The 20,278-nt window shown below is 40.5% G+C and overlaps 2 protein-coding genes and 3 long non-coding RNA genes across 5 annotated transcripts; all 5 read left to right on the top strand.

Annotated features, from left to right (window-relative positions):
• On the top strand, positions 1–2,655 carry LOC128469693 (protein kinase C delta type-like). Its single transcript, XM_053451500.1, has 6 exons — positions 1–171; positions 457–627; positions 1,188–1,306; positions 1,715–1,853; positions 1,945–2,139; positions 2,635–2,655. The coding sequence occupies exons 1-6, from the start codon at positions 1–3 to the stop codon at positions 2,653–2,655; spliced, it is 816 nt and encodes a 271-aa protein (XP_053307475.1).
• LOC128470653 (uncharacterized) lies at positions 2,653–3,065 on the top strand. Its single transcript, XR_008346039.1, has 2 exons — positions 2,653–2,692; positions 2,823–3,065. It is a non-coding gene; the product is annotated as an uncharacterized LOC128470653 (long non-coding RNA).
• A 5,234-nt stretch (positions 3,066–8,299) lies between these two features.
• LOC128469694 (protein kinase C delta type-like) lies at positions 8,300–10,954 on the top strand. The gene is made up of 6 exons (XM_053451501.1): positions 8,300–8,470; positions 8,756–8,926; positions 9,487–9,605; positions 10,014–10,152; positions 10,244–10,438; positions 10,934–10,954. Exons 1-6 carry the CDS (start codon positions 8,300–8,302, stop codon positions 10,952–10,954), a joined length of 816 nt encoding a protein of 271 aa, XP_053307476.1.
• On the top strand, positions 10,952–11,364 carry LOC128470662 (uncharacterized). Its single transcript, XR_008346040.1, has 2 exons — positions 10,952–10,991; positions 11,122–11,364. It is a non-coding gene; the product is annotated as an uncharacterized LOC128470662 (long non-coding RNA).
• Positions 11,365–19,261: 7,897 nt separating this feature from the next.
• On the top strand, positions 19,262–19,674 carry LOC128470663 (uncharacterized). Its single transcript, XR_008346041.1, has 2 exons — positions 19,262–19,301; positions 19,432–19,674. It is a non-coding gene; the product is annotated as an uncharacterized LOC128470663 (long non-coding RNA).
• The last annotated feature ends 604 nt before the right edge of the window (positions 19,675–20,278 follow it).

Below are 20,278 nucleotides of genomic sequence, written 5' to 3' on the forward strand. Positions count from 1 at the left end.
ATGAAGGTGAAAAACAGGAAAAGGCAGGTTCCAGAAAGCGAAAAAGATCATCTTCGCATGATGAAACCTGCCCTAGTACTAAGAAAGCACCTGTACCATCGCATGTCGCTCCCAGAAACACAGTACCAGGTCCAACATCTCTTGACCGGCTTTGTTTCCAATCTGTACTGGGTGAAGGAGGTTTTGGAAGGGTAAGTGGGAGTTTCGGGCAAAGGTTTTTAGAGCATTTACCAGTCATCTTTAATGCGTTTTGTGGAAATACAAGATTGTAAAATCTAAGCCTTATGATTTCCTAAAGCTAAAAGGCATCCAAAGATCCAATGTCTACCCCTGAATCACATCTCTTTCCGCATACCCTATAAAGTCTTCAGGTGTAAAAGTCTTATTATGGTAGGAGGCATGTTTGCTACGTGCTTCCGTTATTTATATCTATATTAACCTTTGTGAATCTTTCAGGTCCTGCTGGCTACTGATTACATCAGTAACCAGAAGGTTGCTGTAAAAGTGGTGAGCAAAAGAGCTATGCTGAATCTTGGCTGGGAGAACATCATGTCGGAGCGTCGGGTTTTGGAGATCACAGCAGGCAGCTTCTTTCTCACCCATGCCGTCTCCACTTTCCAGACAGAGGTAACTGGGACTTTGCCGTCCGTCAGAATATTATCTATATTTGTATTCACTTATAAGGGATATGAGAAATCCATTTTGTATAATATATAATAAAATGTTTAGTAAATTAAGCAGCTCACTTCAGAATTCGAAAGCCATTTCCTCCAAGAAGGAAATGTTGAAGCAGTAAATTGAAACGGTAAATGCATTAAAATACGGACATGGCACCCTGTGGGGAGCAGTTATTAGAACCTTCTTTGTCTACATAGTAAATTTGCATTTATTTTCTATTTGTTCTAAAATAGGACCACCTCTGTTATGTCATGGAGTATTTAAGTGGAGGGACCCTGTATGACTATCTTGCAAATGCAGGCAGGCTTCAAACCGACACCACGAAGTAAGAATGATAAGTAAAAATTGAAGAGAGAGAGGGTAGATTTAAAGAGATTAGGGTATGAGGATAGACATTTATAGTAGATTTAAAGAGATTGGGGTATGAGGACAGACATTTATAGTATAGAAAAGGCAATTATTGTGATAGAAAAAGCACAAGGTTGGAATAATATCACACAGGGCTCTAGGAAGGGCAATGGTTTAAATTTTATCATTTGGGGTTAACTTTATGTTTATTCAACAGGTTCTTCGCGGCAGAGATTGTCTGCGGCCTGCAGTTCCTGCACAACAATGGTGTCATCCATCGGTAATGTACAGTGTGTTGTGTCCTGTCTCCTGCTAGTGTAGCTGTCTTTATCGCCATACATGTTATTTCTAATAATTCTTCCTTTCCATTCCATACCAGTTTTCCCTCATCCTTATGTTGACCTTCTTTATATTTCTTGGACAAAATATGTTTTTTGCTCTGATAACTGGTGTTTAATACCCAGGCACTGTCTCCATAGAATGCCTTGGATTGTATTTTGGTATTTGATATGCTACTTTCATCATTAATGTAAAAACCCCACAGGCTCCTGCACTATTATGTACGGGGAAAAATAGAAAGCTGTTGTTTCTTCGGCCAACTTAGTCCCATATTAGTCCCTCATCAGTGAAACTGCTTTTCTTTAACGAGCAAAACTATATAAATAACAGTAAGTGATTCTCTTCACAGAGACCTGAAACCAGAAAATATTCTCCTGGACGGCGTCGGCCATATAAGAATAGCTGATTTTGGGCTGGCGCTAGAGAATATGTTTGGTGATATCAAAGCCATTGGAAATGCAGGAACAAATGGCTATATTGCACCAGAGGTGAGGATTTGCACATTTATAAAAATATCTGTTTTATTTCTCTATTTGGACACTTTAATAATTAGACCAACTTCTACCTTTCTCTTGACAGATGTACAGAGGTGAATGCTACAACCGGGGAGTCGACTGGTGGGCATTTGGCGTCATCCTTTATCAAATGGCCACGGGATTATATCCCTTTTATTTTGATGATAATGATGATAACACCTTGATCAACTCAGTGCTCTACCAAACACCAGAGTACCCTGAGTGGCTTAGCATTACCACCAAAGACATTTTACAATTGGTGAGTACAAGCAGATATTCTATGGGCTTTAGAATTCCTCTTGATATATAGCGCCAGCTTATTCCATTTTATGCCATGTAATATGAGACATTTTATGCAATACAATGAAATAAGTGGCATTCAAATAACATATTTTAGGTAAGTATTGAAAATAATGGACACAATATGGGTAAAGATGCCTATCAACCTGATAGAGGTGGCAACACATGTAATCAGGTAATGTTAAAAAAAAAAAAATCAGATGGTATAAACAAAAATTATCACACACTGTGAATTAGTCAGACAATTTTAAGAGTAATTCTAAGGGACTACTTGTGTGTCTCTGCATGAAGACATTATATGTGCTGGATTATTTTGTTTCTTTATGTGGTCTTGTTGGCATAATAACATTTTATCTCTTGATTCCCCTTCTGTCTCTTTAAAGCTACTGAACAAATTCCCCACTTTTCGGGTGCAAATGGTGGCAAACATCAGATCATACGCCTTCTTTAACAGTATCAACTGGGGAGAGCTTGAGGCTGGGAGAGTAGCCCCACCATTTACCCTGGAAAGAGTAAGTATATAGAATATTCATTAGGGTAGGATCTGGATGTGTGGGAACTATGTAGATCACACATCTAGATTTTAAATAAAACTTGTGGGTTTTTTCCTAAATTCTCTTTTTAAATTCTGCTTTCTTTTAGCCATCTCTGGAGCATTTGAACAGGATTGCGGAGCAGAGCCCATCGATGCCATCAACGGACCCCCAAGAGCCGCCTCTGTCTTCAAAAGAACAAGAGATGTTCCGTGGCTTTACCTTTGTGAGCCCCATAGCGCTCACCGCTCTGCCCGCACCTGCTGCCCGCTGAGATTTCAACCAAGATGAACATCAACATGGTTGAACAATGGACAATTGATAACCACCAATAAATAAACATTCAATTTGTCATCAAGAGCAATATCTCTTCATGAGTCGGACAATAAGTTGTCATAGCAGCCCACCCCAATCATCAGACAGAACTAAGCACAGGGTTACTTAGACAAAAGAGGGGACTGGGCAGGCAGGCAAGAAGTCTTCCCAGGAATCCCTCAGTGCCCCCCTCTCAAACTCAAACCTACCCCCATGTGTCCTCAGCCTCAAGGGGTTACCGTGATATATCTCCCCCTTCGCAAGGAGACTAACACAGGAGGAGACCCCAGACGGGTTGACTTCAAAGTTAGTCAGTACATCCAGTACCGCACCACCAGCACCAAATTGTTCTCCTAAACAAATTAATTATACAAGGTCAGCGCTCAACCTGCCAACCTCTGCCTCTCCCGGTGAATATACACGCTGCTAGGGAGATGTACCGACTGCCCCTTCTCCTGGGAGTTTACTTAGCCGCTGGGGAGTAATGCTGCCCACGTTCCCTCCCTGGTGCTCCTGCTCCCGCTGGGGAGATGGGCCCTCTGCCCTTTCTCCTTGACGTTGAGGACAGACGCCAGCAGTACTTTGCCCTGATACCAGCGCTTCGGCTGAGATTTCCCAATACACAGTGTCTGGGGCATACTGTTGAGTGAGGTCCGCTTCTCTGTATTGCCAAAGTCCAGGTCCTCCTGGAGAATCTTCCGTAATAATCCTGGGCCGCCAAAGTCATAGCCCTGCTTTGCCTATAGGTGGTGCCGGCCCTGATTACTGTACTCGGTGGATGTAACTGAACATATATTGGGCTGACAGCGACACATACCAGGAACTGTAAATTCGTCTCTAAAAGTAGAATGCGTGTGGAAAAAAAACAAAAACACACACAAAAAATTCTACAGCAAACTTTGACAAAGGCTGGTGGTAAATTGTCTGCATTTAAAGGGTTAAATTACCAGCATTTGAAATACCTTGGGGTATCTATTTTTCAAAAATATATGATTTAATGGGGTAAATTCAATTGGCTGGCTTCAAAGATCTCCCAAATAGGACATGGGGCAGTATCACTGTACCCAGGCGATGTTGCGGAACATATATTGATTTGGCGTGGGACATTTGTGGCATATAACCGGAGCTCTAAAGTAAAATATGTGAGAAAAAGAAACGCCAAAAAATTACTACTATAAAGTTTGACAAAGCCTGGTGGTAGAATTAGTGCATGTTAAGTGTTAAAACACTAGCACTTGAAATACCCTGGGGTGTCTGGTTTTCAAACAAATATGGTTTTATGGGGTAAATTGAAGTGGCTGGCTACAAAGATGTCCCAAATCAAACATGGGGTAGAATTTTCAACATGTCAAAATTTCAAGTTGAAAAACTGAATTGCGCATGCTGAAAATGTGGCCTATTATCCCAGAAACGACCCCATAAATGGGTGATATCTCTGTACTAAGGAGCTGTTGCTGAACACATATTGAGTTGTGGTTTGAAAGTGAAAAATATTAGAGTCGTTTAGAAAGGTTGTTTCATTGGTTTTGTAAAAGATTTTTTAAATAAAATGGAGTCCCTTTTTTTAAAAAAATCACCATATTTTATATTTTTTATAGCAAATTAGATGATAAAAATAATCGTACTAAACGAGAAAGTAGAACATTACAGCTAAATATCAACACCACAAAAATGTTAAGACAGCCTTTGGCCCAAAGTATACCACAAAGTACTACAAAAGTGATACAAGAGGTCATTAAGGGTATAACCTCCCATAGTGCCCCTCAAATCTGTTGCTTCAGTTCCAGGAATTGCTCTATAGGCAACGTAGTGGTGTAGCAGGAGAGGGTAATCCGCAACAGCCGCTGGAATTCTAGTGCCACCTCCATGTTCCCGTAAAGGGGACTGAAGACTGCCGTTAAATCGATCAATGCCGGTATAAAGAAAGCATCCCCCCACTGCTACCAAATGTAATGGGGAGACCTATACCCCAATTGGGCACACCCACCAAATCGTGCTTCCTTCTGCTGAGACAGTAACGGTTAACTACTTCAGCAATGGACTGGTGAGACAAAGCAGCATCATAATACAATTAAGCCGTGCTGGGACTGTGGCTAGCCAGAGTGTAGCTACACAGTGCTAATATAGGTCCTGAGAAGGACAATCAGTTGTCATAGCAGCCCACCCCAATCAAAAGACAGAACTAATGTTGAGGTGGAAAACATGAACTGAGTTTATTTGGAACTGTACAGGCCAACAGAAGTCCTTAGCAACTCAGTTCCAGGAATCCATCAGTGTCCCCTCCAAAACTCAAACCGACCCCCATTTCTCCTCAGCCTCAGGGGGTTACTGTGACTATTCAGAGCACCTCTATGGGTTGACATTGCATTCCATAGAGGACAACTCACTATTAATCTCTGGTCCACCTTTTGGGTTACGTTTGGTGAAACTAATAAACATCAGTTTCTTTTCCAGTAGTTTCATCTGTCAATATGTGGTTAATCAACTATAACTACACCCATCTGTTTATTAACGCGTTGGTGTTTTGGTAACAATGTTTGGATCCTGTGTCATATGACCCTGTGTGCTCAGAACGTTACAAAACGTTGCAAAGTAATGAAGCTCTTTGATACCTTCTCCAAACAGTCATGAAACACCTACCATACGAGAAGACATTCAATCGATCTTGAAGTCTCTGCCGACTAACATAGATACGCCAGTATTGGAGAACAAAAGGCCATACTTCTCGTTCCACGATGAGATACATCTGTAGGTATCCACACAGATATTCAGCAGCTCACAGACAGGCTTGTTGATCTGGAAGCAGACAGGAGAAACTATTTGCAGTTGATGACATTAACTCTATGCAAATATATGAATTAAAGGCATCTGGATAATCAGAGGGAAAGATTTAACAATCTGCATATTAGGAGCCTACTCGGAAATCGGCCCAAATGACTAATCCTGGATCCTATATTTGCAAAGATTTTCAGCCATTCAACAGACTGAGACAATCTTTCAAAGAGTCTATTGCACTCTCAACCCAAAGGGTCTCTCTAATCATCTCCTTGTGTTGTGATACGCGAACTGCATTGCTACACCTTAAAGGATTATTTCCTTTAGAACATATTGATCTTTTAGCATACATCCAAGAGGGTCCACAAGAACTTGCAAGGTCTCTTTTGGCTTACTCTTGGCTTAATAATGTAGGTCCAATGAAAGCTGCCTACACGCCTTCCTTATTATTCAAAGTAGAGATGAATGGATAAGAGATGACATAGTGGGACGGTGTTCTCCGCATACCAGCCTTCTACAGCTGTACTGGGCTTACCCCTGATGGCACAGATAATGCCCCTATCATTAAACAGTTAGCCAATGTGCCTACAATCCTTTGCTCTGTCTACTCTGCTATAAGTGGCAATACTTTTTATAATAATACTTTTTTTAAAAATATATTTCTAATTCATTTCATGGTGACAATAATAACTAGTGGCATCGTCATTCACATAATGTTTGTTCTGTAAACCTATTAAGGCTTCCACGCTGTCGAAAGATGTGTTGAATTGTCTTAGTTGGAGCCAGAGCTGGTTGTGAAATAGATGTGACCAACCTAAACCACTGTGGAAAGAGTTCATTAGAGGAGATTGTCACCTGACTAGGGATGTCAGAAGATGTCAGGAGTCATTAAACATTTGCCCGGTGTGCCAGGTGGCCAGTCCAGGTCTGGAAATATTGTTTGAACCGTATGAACCGTATGAAGTATGAACCGAGTTATCATCCATGGGCACTCTACTAGTGGGTTAGAATTACAGTTGTAAACGTCACGCAACCTATATGTTAGTCCTGAGTAATTGCTGTCATAGCATTAATCGCATGAAAAGTCCACAGCAAAGAGATACAGTTCGAAGGGCCAAAGAGAGATACTTTTTTATTGGAGCTATAGCTAAAGCAGTCCAAATTCATACACACTATATAAACATTTTCTGGGAATAAAATGTAATGAGAATTGTCAAAAACTCACTATTAATTGTATCCAAAAAGACACGTGATGCCCAAAATATTATTTAATAATATCTGCTATCTCACTGCATTCACTATAGAAACAAAAAGGCAAGAGTTCACTGGTGGGTTATGTTGGAAATGTTCTGTTTATAAAGATTCTTTTATATAAAGATATTAATATAACTCTTATATTTTCGATTCTAAGGGTCAGGGGACCAGTACTTTGTTTTAACTCTATTCTCATGAATATCATAGAATAAATAATACTAATTTTTATGTCATGCCCATATGGTATCAAATTATTTTAATGTGCTTATTGATATCAATGGAAATAAAAATATAATATAACCACTTCCTGGTCTTCTGAATATGTATCAGTATATGCAGTGACACTCAACAAACATACTTTAAACAAATAGTATTCTGAAGAATTTCTTGAGTTGATTTTATAATAAATGAAATTAAAGAAAAAAATACATAGAAATTCATACATATTGAGGTATGGCCTTATTTTCCTGGTATCATTGGAACTAACGTCCAGTGCATACTCAGTTTGGTTAATGTGATACAATGTCATTATAGTGATGCGTCCTCCTCTTACATTTAGTGAAGACAATAATGATTAAACATGTTACATCATTAGCCATATTTCAGAAAGAAAACCTGTAAAATCAAATCTGTAACAGGTGTATGAAACCATTTAAAATACACACTACTTTGACCATTAGTGACAATTAAGTAACATAGTACATATTTGGTTGGCTAGGATGAGAGTCCATAGCTGTGTTTATGATGCCGTAGAAGGCAGGGCAGCTGATGACATAATAAAGAACACTGGATGATTTTCGCTGGCTAGAGTCATCGGAACTCATTTTGCTTCAGTTTTCGTACAAGAAGCAAGCGCAAAAAAGTGTATTGTGATATTATAACTCATAATGTCTAAACAGCAAAAAAGAAAAGGGAGCCCAGGGAGTGGTGGCAAAAGGCTGCAGCAAAAACCTGAGAGGGGCCAGAGCTTCGAAGGGGAAGGCTGCAGCCCACCGACAGATGTCTCAGTTCCACCGGGGACATCTCTTCAGACAGTAGGAGAGGTTGTTAATAAAACACAACCAGGAACTCTCTTCCAGAAGCTCTTACTGTTTGTCTGGAATATTGCCGGTCACATAAGAGAGGGTTTTAACCAACTAGTTGGACTGGGAAGGGGCAGGAAAAGGCCCCATTCAGGAACTGGCGAGGAGCCATGTAAGAAGAGGAGGAGGGTATCTGGGTCTCCAGGGGGAGAAAAGCTGCATGAAGGTGAAAAACAGGAAAAGGCAGGTTCCAGAAAGCGAAAAAGATCATCTTCGCATGATGAAACCTGCCCTAGTACTAAGAAAGCACCTGTACCATCGCATGTCGCTCCCAGAAACACAGTACCAGGTCCAACATCTCTTGACCGGCTTTGTTTCCAATCTGTACTGGGTGAAGGAGGTTTTGGAAGGGTAAGTGGGAGTTTCGGGCAAAGGTTTTTAGAGCATTTACCAGTCATCTTTAATGCGTTTTGTGGAAATACAAGATTGTAAAATCTAAGCCTTATGATTTCCTAAAGCTAAAAGGCATCCAAAGATCCAATGTCTACCCCTGAATCACATCTCTTTCCGCATACCCTATAAAGTCTTCAGGTGTAAAAGTCTTATTATGGTAGGAGGCATGTTTGCTACGTGCTTCCGTTATTTATATCTATATTAACCTTTGTGAATCTTTCAGGTCCTGCTGGCTACTGATTACATCAGTAACCAGAAGGTTGCTGTAAAAGTGGTGAGCAAAAGAGCTATGCTGAATCTTGGCTGGGAGAACATCATGTCGGAGCGTCGGGTTTTGGAGATCACAGCAGGCAGCTTCTTTCTCACCCATGCCGTCTCCACTTTCCAGACAGAGGTAACTGGGACTTTGCCGTCCGTCAGAATATTATCTATATTTGTATTCACTTATAAGGGATATGAGAAATCCATTTTGTATAATATATAATAAAATGTTTAGTAAATTAAGCAGCTCACTTCAGAATTCGAAAGCCATTTCCTCCAAGAAGGAAATGTTGAAGCAGTAAATTGAAACGGTAAATGCATTAAAATACGGACATGGCACCCTGTGGGGAGCAGTTATTAGAACCTTCTTTGTCTACATAGTAAATTTGCATTTATTTTCTATTTGTTCTAAAATAGGACCACCTCTGTTATGTCATGGAGTATTTAAGTGGAGGGACCCTGTATGACTATCTTGCAAATGCAGGCAGGCTTCAAACCGACACCACGAAGTAAGAATGATAAGTAAAAATTGAAGAGAGAGAGGGTAGATTTAAAGAGATTAGGGTATGAGGATAGACATTTATAGTAGATTTAAAGAGATTGGGGTATGAGGACAGACATTTATAGTATAGAAAAGGCAATTATTGTGATAGAAAAAGCACAAGGTTGGAATAATATCACACAGGGCTCTAGGAAGGGCAATGGTTTAAATTTTATCATTTGGGGTTAACTTTATGTTTATTCAACAGGTTCTTCGCGGCAGAGATTGTCTGCGGCCTGCAGTTCCTGCACAACAATGGTGTCATCCATCGGTAATGTACAGTGTGTTGTGTCCTGTCTCCTGCTAGTGTAGCTGTCTTTATCGCCATACATGTTATTTCTAATAATTCTTCCTTTCCATTCCATACCAGTTTTCCCTCATCCTTATGTTGACCTTCTTTATATTTCTTGGACAAAATATGTTTTTTGCTCTGATAACTGGTGTTTAATACCCAGGCACTGTCTCCATAGAATGCCTTGGATTGTATTTTGGTATTTGATATGCTACTTTCATCATTAATGTAAAAACCCCACAGGCTCCTGCACTATTATGTACGGGGAAAAATAGAAAGCTGTTGTTTCTTCGGCCAACTTAGTCCCATATTAGTCCCTCATCAGTGAAACTGCTTTTCTTTAACGAGCAAAACTATATAAATAACAGTAAGTGATTCTCTTCACAGAGACCTGAAACCAGAAAATATTCTCCTGGACGGCGTCGGCCATATAAGAATAGCTGATTTTGGGCTGGCGCTAGAGAATATGTTTGGTGATATCAAAGCCATTGGAAATGCAGGAACAAATGGCTATATTGCACCAGAGGTGAGGATTTGCACATTTATAAAAATATCTGTTTTATTTCTCTATTTGGACACTTTAATAATTAGACCAACTTCTACCTTTCTCTTGACAGATGTACAGAGGTGAATGCTACAACCGGGGAGTCGACTGGTGGGCATTTGGCGTCATCCTTTATCAAATGGCCACGGGATTATATCCCTTTTATTTTGATGATAATGATGATAACACCTTGATCAACTCAGTGCTCTACCAAACACCAGAGTACCCTGAGTGGCTTAGCATTACCACCAAAGACATTTTACAATTGGTGAGTACAAGCAGATATTCTATGGGCTTTAGAATTCCTCTTGATATATAGCGCCAGCTTATTCCATTTTATGCCATGTAATATGAGACATTTTATGCAATACAATGAAATAAGTGGCATTCAAATAACATATTTTAGGTAAGTATTGAAAATAATGGACACAATATGGGTAAAGATGCCTATCAACCTGATAGAGGTGGCAACACATGTAATCAGGTAATGTTAAAAAAAAAAAAATCAGATGGTATAAACAAAAATTATCACACACTGTGAATTAGTCAGACAATTTTAAGAGTAATTCTAAGGGACTACTTGTGTGTCTCTGCATGAAGACATTATATGTGCTGGATTATTTTGTTTCTTTATGTGGTCTTGTTGGCATAATAACATTTTATCTCTTGATTCCCCTTCTGTCTCTTTAAAGCTACTGAACAAATTCCCCACTTTTCGGGTGCAAATGGTGGCAAACATCAGATCATACGCCTTCTTTAACAGTATCAACTGGGGAGAGCTTGAGGCTGGGAGAGTAGCCCCACCATTTACCCTGGAAAGAGTAAGTATATAGAATATTCATTAGGGTAGGATCTGGATGTGTGGGAACTATGTAGATCACACATCTAGATTTTAAATAAAACTTGTGGGTTTTTTCCTAAATTCTCTTTTTAAATTCTGCTTTCTTTTAGCCATCTCTGGAGCATTTGAACAGGATTGCGGAGCAGAGCCCATCGATGCCATCAACGGACCCCCAAGAGCCGCCTCTGTCTTCAAAAGAACAAGAGATGTTCCGTGGCTTTACCTTTGTGAGCCCCATAGCGCTCACCGCTCTGCCCGCACCTGCTGCCCGCTGAGATTTCAACCAAGATGAACATCAACATGGTTGAACAATGGACAATTGATAACCACCAATAAATAAACATTCAATTTGTCATCAAGAGCAATATCTCTTCATGAGTCGGACAATAAGTTGTCATAGCAGCCCACCCCAATCATCAGACAGAACTAAGCACAGGGTTACTTAGACAAAAGAGGGGACTGGGCAGGCAGGCAAGAAGTCTTCCCAGGAATCCCTCAGTGCCCCCCTCTCAAACTCAAACCTACCCCCATGTGTCCTCAGCCTCAAGGGGTTACCGTGATATATCTCCCCCTTCGCAAGGAGACTAACACAGGAGGAGACCCCAGACGGGTTGACTTCAAAGTTAGTCAGTACATCCAGTACCGCACCACCAGCACCAAATTGTTCTCCTAAACAAATTAATTATACAAGGTCAGCGCTCAACCTGCCAACCTCTGCCTCTCCCGGTGAATATACACGCTGCTAGGGAGATGTACCGACTGCCCCTTCTCCTGGGAGTTTACTTAGCCGCTGGGGAGTAATGCTGCCCACGTTCCCTCCCTGGTGCTCCTGCTCCCGCTGGGGAGATGGGCCCTCTGCCCTTTCTCCTTGACGTTGAGGACAGACGCCAGCAGTACTTTGCCCTGATACCAGCGCTTCGGCTGAGATTTCCCAATACACAGTGTCTGGGGCATACTGTTGAGTGAGGTCCGCTTCTCTGTATTGCCAAAGTCCAGGTCCTCCTGGAGAATCTTCCGTAATAATCCTGGGCCGCCAAAGTCATAGCCCTGCTTTGCCTATAGGTGGTGCCGGCCCTGATTACTGTACTCGGTGGATGTAACTGAACATATATTGGGCTGACAGCGACACATACCAGGAACTGTAAATTCGTCTCTAAAAGTAGAATGCGTGTGGAAAAAAAACAAAAACACACACAAAAAATTCTACAGCAAACTTTGACAAAGGCTGGTGGTAAATTGTCTGCATTTAAAGGGTTAAATTACCAGCATTTGAAATACCTTGGGGTATCTATTTTTCAAAAATATATGATTTAATGGGGTAAATTCAATTGGCTGGCTTCAAAGATCTCCCAAATAGGACATGGGGCAGTATCACTGTACCCAGGCGATGTTGCGGAACATATATTGATTTGGCGTGGGACATTTGTGGCATATAACCGGAGCTCTAAAGTAAAATATGTGAGAAAAAGAAACGCCAAAAAATTACTACTATAAAGTTTGACAAAGCCTGGTGGTAGAATTAGTGCATGTTAAGTGTTAAAACACTAGCACTTGAAATACCCTGGGGTGTCTGGTTTTCAAACAAATATGGTTTTATGGGGTAAATTGAAGTGGCTGGCTACAAAGATGTCCCAAATCAAACATGGGGTAGAATTTTCAACATGTCAAAATTTCAAGTTGAAAAACTGAATTGCGCATGCTGAAAATGTGGCCTATTATCCCAGAAACGACCCCATAAATGGGTGATATCTCTGTACTAAGGAGCTGTTGCTGAACACATATTGAGTTGTGGTTTGAAAGTGAAAAATATTCAGAATATTCAGAGTCGTTTAGAAAGGTTGTTTCATTGGTTTTTACAGACGAGTAAAAGATTTTTTAAATAAAATGGAGTCCCTTTTTTTAAAAAAATCACCATATTTTATATTTTTTATAGCAAATTAGATGATAAAAATAATCGTACTAAACGAGAAAGTAGAACATTACAGCTAAATATCAACACCACAAAAATGTTAAGACAGCCTTTGGCCCAAAGTATACCACAAAGTACTACAAAAGTGATACAAGAGGTCATTAAGGGTATAACCTCCCATAGTGCCCCTCAAATCTGTTGCTTCAGTTCCAGGAATTGCTCTATAGGCAACGTAGTGGTGTAGCAGGAGAGGGTAATCCGCAACAGCCGCTGGAATTCTAGTGCCACCTCCATGTTCCCGTAAAGGGGACTGAAGACTGCCGTTAAATCGATCAATGCCGGTATAAAGAAAGCATCCCCCCACTGCTACCAAATGTAATGGGGAGACCTATACCCCAATTGGGCACACCCACCAAATCGTGCTTCCTTCTGCTGAGACAGTAACGGTTAACTACTTCAGCAATGGACTGGTGAGACAAAGCAGCATCATAATACAATTAAGCCGTGCTGGGACTGTGGCTAGCCAGAGTGTAGCTACACAGTGCTAATATAGGTCCTGAGAAGGACAATCAGTTGTCATAGCAGCCCACCCCAATCAAAAGACAGAACTAATGTTGAGGTGGAAAACATGAACTGAGTTTATTTGGAACTGTACAGGCCAACAGAAGTCCTTAGCAACTCAGTTCCAGGAATCCATCAGTGTCCCCTCCCAAACTCAAACCGACCCCCATTTCTCCTCAGCCTCAGGGGGTTACTGTGACTATTCAGAGCACCTCTATGGGTTGACATTGCATTCCATAGAGGACAACTCACTATTAATCTCTGGTCCACCTTTTGGGTTACGTTTGGTGAAACTAATAAACATCAGTTTCTTTTCCAGTAGTTTCATCTGTCAATATGTGGTTAATCAACTATAACTACACCCATCTGTTTATTAACGCGTTGGTGTTTTGGTAACAATGTTTGGATCCTGTGTCATATGACCCTGTGTGCTCAGAACGTTACAAAACGTTGCAAAGTAATGAAGCTCTTTGATACCTTCTCCAAACAGTCATGAAACACCTACCATACGAGAAGACATTCAATCGATCTTGAAGTCTCTGCCGACTAACATAGATACGCCAGTATTGGAGAACAAAAGGCCATACTTCTCGTTCCACGATGAGATACATCTGTAGGTATCCACACAGATATGCAGCAGCTCACAGACAGGCTTGTTGATCTGGAAGCAGACAGGAGAAACTATTTGCAGTTGATGACATTAACTCTATGCAAATATATGAATTAAAGGCATCTGGATAATCAGAGGGAAAGATTTAACAATCTGCATATTAGGAGCCTACTCGGAAATCGGCCCAAATGACTAATCCTGGATCCTATATTTGCAAAGATTTTCAGCCATTCAACAGACTGAGACAATCTTTCAAAGAGTCTATTGCACTCTCAACCCAAAGGGTCTCTCTAATCATCTCCTTGTGTTGTGATACGCGAACTGCATTGCTACACCTTAAAGGATTATTTCCTTTAGAACATATTGATCTTTTAGCATACATCCAAGAGGGTCCACAAGAACTTGCAAGGTCTCTTTTGGCTTACTCTTGGCTTAATAATGTAGGTCCAATGAAAGCTGCCTACACGCCTTCCTTATTATTCAAAGTAGAGATGAATGGATAAGAGATGACATAGTGGGACGGTGTTCTCCGCATACCAGCCTTCTACAGCTGTACTGGGCTTACCCCTGATGGCACAGATAATGCCCCTATCATTAAACAGTTAGCCAATGTGCCTACAATCCTTTGCTCTGTCTACTCTGCTATAAGTGGCAATACTTTTTATAATAATACTTTTTTTAAAAATATATTTCTAATTCATTTCATGGTGACAATAATAACTAGTGGCATCGTCATTCACATAATGTTTGTTCTGTAAACCTATTAAGGCTTCCACGCTGTCGAAAGATGTGTTGAATTGTCTTAGTTGGAGCCAGAGCTGGTTGTGAAATAGATGTGACCAACCTAAACCACTGTGGAAAGAGTTCATTAGAGGAGATTGTCACCTGACTAGGGATATCAGAAGATGTCAGGAGTCATTAAACATTTGCCAGGTGGCCAGTCCAGGTCTGGAAATATTGTTTGAACCGTATGAACCGTATGAAGTATGAACCGAGTTATCATCCATGGGCACTCTACTAGTGGGTTAGAATTACAGTTGTAAACGTCACGCAACCTATATGTTAGTCCTGAGTAATTGCTGTCATAGCATTAATCGCATGAAAAGTCCACAGCAAAGAGATACAGTTCGAAGGGCCAAAGAGAGATACTTTTTTATTGGAGCTATAGCTAAAGCAGTCCAAATTCATACACACTATATAAACATTTTCTGGGAATAAAATGTAATGAGAATTGTCAAAAACTCACTATTAATTGTATCCAAAAAGACACGTGATGCCCAAAATATTATTTAATAATATCTGCTATCTCACTGCATTCACTATAGAAACAAAAAGGCAAGAGTTCACTGGTGGGTTATGTTGGAAATGTTCTGTTTATAAAGATTCTTTTATATAAAGATATTAATATAACTCTTATATTTTCGATTCTAAGGGTCAGGGGACCAGTACTTTCTTTTAACTCTATTCTCATGAATATCATAGAATAAATAATACTAATTTTTATGTCATGCCCATATGGTATCAAATTATTTTAATGTGCTTATTGATATCAATGGAAATAAAAATATAATATAACCACTTCCTGGTCTTCTGAATATGTATCAGTATATGCAGTGACACTCAACAAACATACATTTTAACAAATAGTATTCTGAAGAATTTCTTGAGGTGATTTTATAATAAATGAAATTAAAAAAAAAATACATAGAAATTCATACATATTGAGGTATGGCCTTATTTTCCTGGTATCATTGGAACTAACGTCCAGTGCATACTCAGTTTGGTTAATGTGATACAATGTCATTATAGTGATGCGTCCTCCTCTCACATTTAGTGAAGACAATAATGATTAAACATGTTACATCAATAGCCATATTTCAGAAAGAAAACCTGTAAAATCAAATCTGTAACAGGTGTAAGAAACCATTTAAAATACACACTACTTTGACCATTAGTGACAATTAAGTAACATAGTACATATTTGGTTGGCTAGGATGAGAGTCCATAGCTGTGTTTATGATGCCATAGAAGGCAGGGCAGCTGATGACATAATAAAGAACACTGGATGATTTTCGCTGGCTAGAGTCATCGGAACTCATTTTGCTTCAGTTTTCGTACAAGAAGCAAGCGAAAAAAAGTGTATTGTGATATTATAACTCATAATGTCTAAACAGCAAAAAAGAAAAGGGAGCCCAGGGAGTGGTGGCAAAAGGCTGCAGCAAAAACCTGAGAGGGGCCAGAGCTTCGAAGGGGAAGGCTGCAGCCCACCGACAGATGTCTCAGTTCCACCGGGGACATCTCTTCAGACAGTAGGAGAGGTTGTTAATAAAACACAACCAGGAACTCTCTTCCAGAAGCTCTTACTGTTTGTCTGGAATATTGCCGGTCACATAAGAGAGGGTTTTAACCAACTAGTTGGACTGGGAAGGGGCAGGAAAAGGCCCAATTCAGGAACTGGCGAGGAGCCATGTAAGAAGAGGAGGAGGGTATCTGGGTCTCCAGGGGGAGAAAAGCTGCATGAAGGTGAAGAACAGGAAAAGGCAGGTTCCAGAAAGCGAAAAAGATCATCTTCGCATGATGAAACCTGCCCTAGTACTAAGAAAGCACCTGTACCATCGCATGTCGCTCCCAGAAACACAGTACCAGGTCCAACATCTCTTGACCGGCTTTGTTTCCAATCTGTACTGGGTGAAGGAGGTTTTGGAAGGGTAAGTGGGAGTTTCGGGCAAAGGTTTTTAGAGCATTTACCAGTCATCTTTAATGTGTTTTGTGGAAATACAAGATTGTAAAATCTAAGCCTTATGATTTCCTAAAGCTAAAAGGCATCCAAAGATCCAATGTCTACCCCTGAATCACATCTCTTTCCGCATACCCTATAAAGTCTTCAGGTGTAAAAGTCTTATTATGGTAGGAGGCATGTTTGCTACGTGCTTCCGTTATTTATATCTATATTAACCTTTGTGAATCTTTCAGGTCCTGCTGGCTACTGATTACATCAGTAACCAGAAGGTTGCTGTAAAAGTGGTGAGCAAAAGAGCTATGCTGAATCTTGGCTGGGAGAACATCATGTCGGAGCGTCGGGTTTTGGAGATCACAGCAGGCAGCTTCTTTCTCACCCATGCCGTCTCCACTTTCCAGACAGAGGTAACTGGGACTTTGCCGTCCGTCAGAATATTATCTATATTTGTATTCACTTATAAGGGATATGAGAAATCCATTTTGTATAATATATAATAAAATGTTTAGTAAATTAAGCAGCTGACTTCAGAATTCGAAAGCCATTTCCTCCAAGAAGGAAATGTTGAAGCAGTAAATTGAAACGGTAAATGCATTAAAATACGGACATGGCACCCTGTGGGGAGCAGTTATTAGAACCTTCTTTGTCTACATAGTAAATTTGCATTTATTTTCTATTTGTTCTAAAATAGGACCACCTCTGTTATGTCATGGAGTATTTAAGTGGAGGGACCCTGTATGACTATCTTGCAAATGCAGGCAGGCTTCAAACCGACACCACGAAGTAAGAATGATAAGTAAAAATTGAAGAGAGAGAGGGTAGATTTAAAGAGATTAGGGTATGAGGATAGACATTTATAGTAGATTTAAAGAGATTGGGGTATGAGGACAGACATTTATAGTATAGAAAAGGCAATTATTGTGATAGAAAAAGCACAAGGTTGGAATAATATCACACAGGGCTCTAGGAAGGGCAATGGTTTAAATTTTATCATTTGGGGTTAACTTTATGTTTATTCAACAGGTTCTTCGCGGCAGAGATTGTCTGCGGCCTGCAGTTCCTGCACAACAATGGTGTCATCCATCGGTAATGTACAGTGTGTTGTGTCCTGTCTCCTGCTAGTGTAGCTGTCTTTATCGCCATACATGTTATTTCTAATAATTCTTCCTTTCCATTCCATACCAGTTTTCCCTCATCCTTATGTTGACCTTCTTTATATTTCTTGGACAAAATATGTTTTTTGCTCTGATAACTGGTGTTTAATACCCAGGCACTGTCTCCATAGAAAGCCTTGGATTGTATTTTGGTATTTGATATGCTACTTTCATCATTAATGTAAAAACCCCACAGGCTCCTGCACTATTATGTACGGGGAAAAATAGAAAGCTGTTGTTTCTTCGGCCAACTTAGTCCCATATTAGTCCCTCATCAGTGAAACTGCTTTTCTTTAACGAGCAAAACTATATAAATAACAGTAAGTGATTCTCTTCACAGAGACCTGAAACCAGAAAATATTCTCCTGGACGGCGTCGGCCATATAAGAATAGCTGATTTTGGGCTGGCGCTAGAGAATATGTTTGGTGATATCAAAGCCATTGGAAATGCAGGAACAAATGGCTATATTGCACCAGAGGTGAGGATTTGCACATTTATAAAAATATCTGTTTTATTTCTCTATTTGGACACTTTAATAATTAGACCAACTTCTACCTTTCTCTTGACAGATGTACAGAGGTGAATGCTACAACCGGGGAGTCGACTGGTGGGCATTTGGCGTCATCCTTTATCAAATGGCCACGGGATTATATCCCTTTTATTTTGATGATAATGATGATAACACCTTGATCAACTCAGTGCTCTACCAAACACCAGAGTACCCTGAGTGGCTTAGCATTACCACCAAAGACATTTTACAATTGGTGAGTACAAGCAGATATTCTATGGGCTTTAGAATTCCTCTTGATATATAGCGCCAGCTTATTCCATTTTATGCCATGTAATATGAGACATTTTATGCAATACAATGAAATAAGTGGCATTCAAATAACATATTTTAGGTAAGTATTGAAAATAATGGACACAATATGGGTAAAGATGCCTATCAACCTGATAGAGGTGGCAACACATGTAATCAGGTAATGTTAAAAAAAAAAAAAATCAGATGGTATAAACAAAAATTATCACACACTGTGAATTAGTCAGACAATTTTAAGAGTAATTCTAAGGGACTACTTGTGTGTCTCTGCATGAAGACATTATATGTGCTGGATTATTTTGTTTCTTTATGTGGTCTTGTTGGCATAATAACATTTTATCTCTTGATTCCCCTTCTGTCTCTTTAAAGCTACTGAACAAATTCCCCACTTTTCGGGTGCAAATGGTGGCAAACATCAGATCATACGCCTTCTTTAACAGTATCAACTGGGGAGAGCTTGAGGCTGGGAGAGTAGCCCCACCATTTACCCTGGAAAGAGTAAGTATATAGAATATTCATTAGGGTAGGATCTGGATGTGTGGGAACTATGTAGATCACACATCTAGATTTTAAATAAAACTTGTGGGTTTTTTCCTAAATTCTCTTTTTAAATTCTGCTTTCTTTTAGCCATCTCTGGAGCATTTGAACAGGATTGCGGAGCAGAGCCCATCGATGCCATCAACGGACCCCCAAGAGCCGCCTCTGTCTTCAAAAGAACAAGAGATGTTCCGTGGCTTTACCTTTGTGAGCCCCATAGCGCTCACCGCTCTGCCCGCACCTGCTGCCCGCTGAGATTTCAACCAAGATGAACATCAACATGGTTGAACAATGGACAATTGATAACCACCAATAAATAAACATTCAATTTGTCATCAAGAGCAATATCTCTTCATGAGTCGGACAATAAGTTGTCATAGCAGCCCACCCCAATCATCAGACAGAACTAAGCACAGGGTTACTTAGACAAAAGAGGGGACTGGGCAGGCAGGCAAGAAGTCTTCCCAGGAATCCCTCAGTGCCCCCCTCTCAAACTCAAACCTACCCCCATGTGTCCTCAGCCTCAAGGGGTTACCGTGATATATCTCCCCCTTCGCAAGGAGACTAACACAGGAGGAGACCCCAGACGGGTTGACTTCAAAGTTAGTCAGTACATCCAGTACCGCACCACCAGCACCAAATTGTTCTCCTAAACAAATGAATTATACAAGGTCAGCGCTCAACCTGCCAACCTCTGCCTCTCCCGGTGAATATACACGCTGCTAGGGAGATGTACCGACTGCCCCTTCTCCTGGGAGTTTACTTAGCCGCTGGGGAGTAATGCTGCCCACGTTCCCTCCCTGGTGCTCCTGCTCCCGCGGGGGAGATGGGCCCTCTGCCCTTTCTCCTTGACGTTGAGGACAGACGCCAGCAGTACTTTGCCCTGATACCAGCGCTTCGGCTGAGATTTCCCAATACACAGTGTCTGGGGCATACT

This window comes from Spea bombifrons, chromosome 12, assembly GCF_027358695.1.
Source record: "Spea bombifrons isolate aSpeBom1 chromosome 12, aSpeBom1.2.pri, whole genome shotgun sequence".
In the NCBI taxonomy this organism is placed as follows: domain Eukaryota; kingdom Metazoa; phylum Chordata; class Amphibia; order Anura; family Pelobatidae; genus Spea; species Spea bombifrons.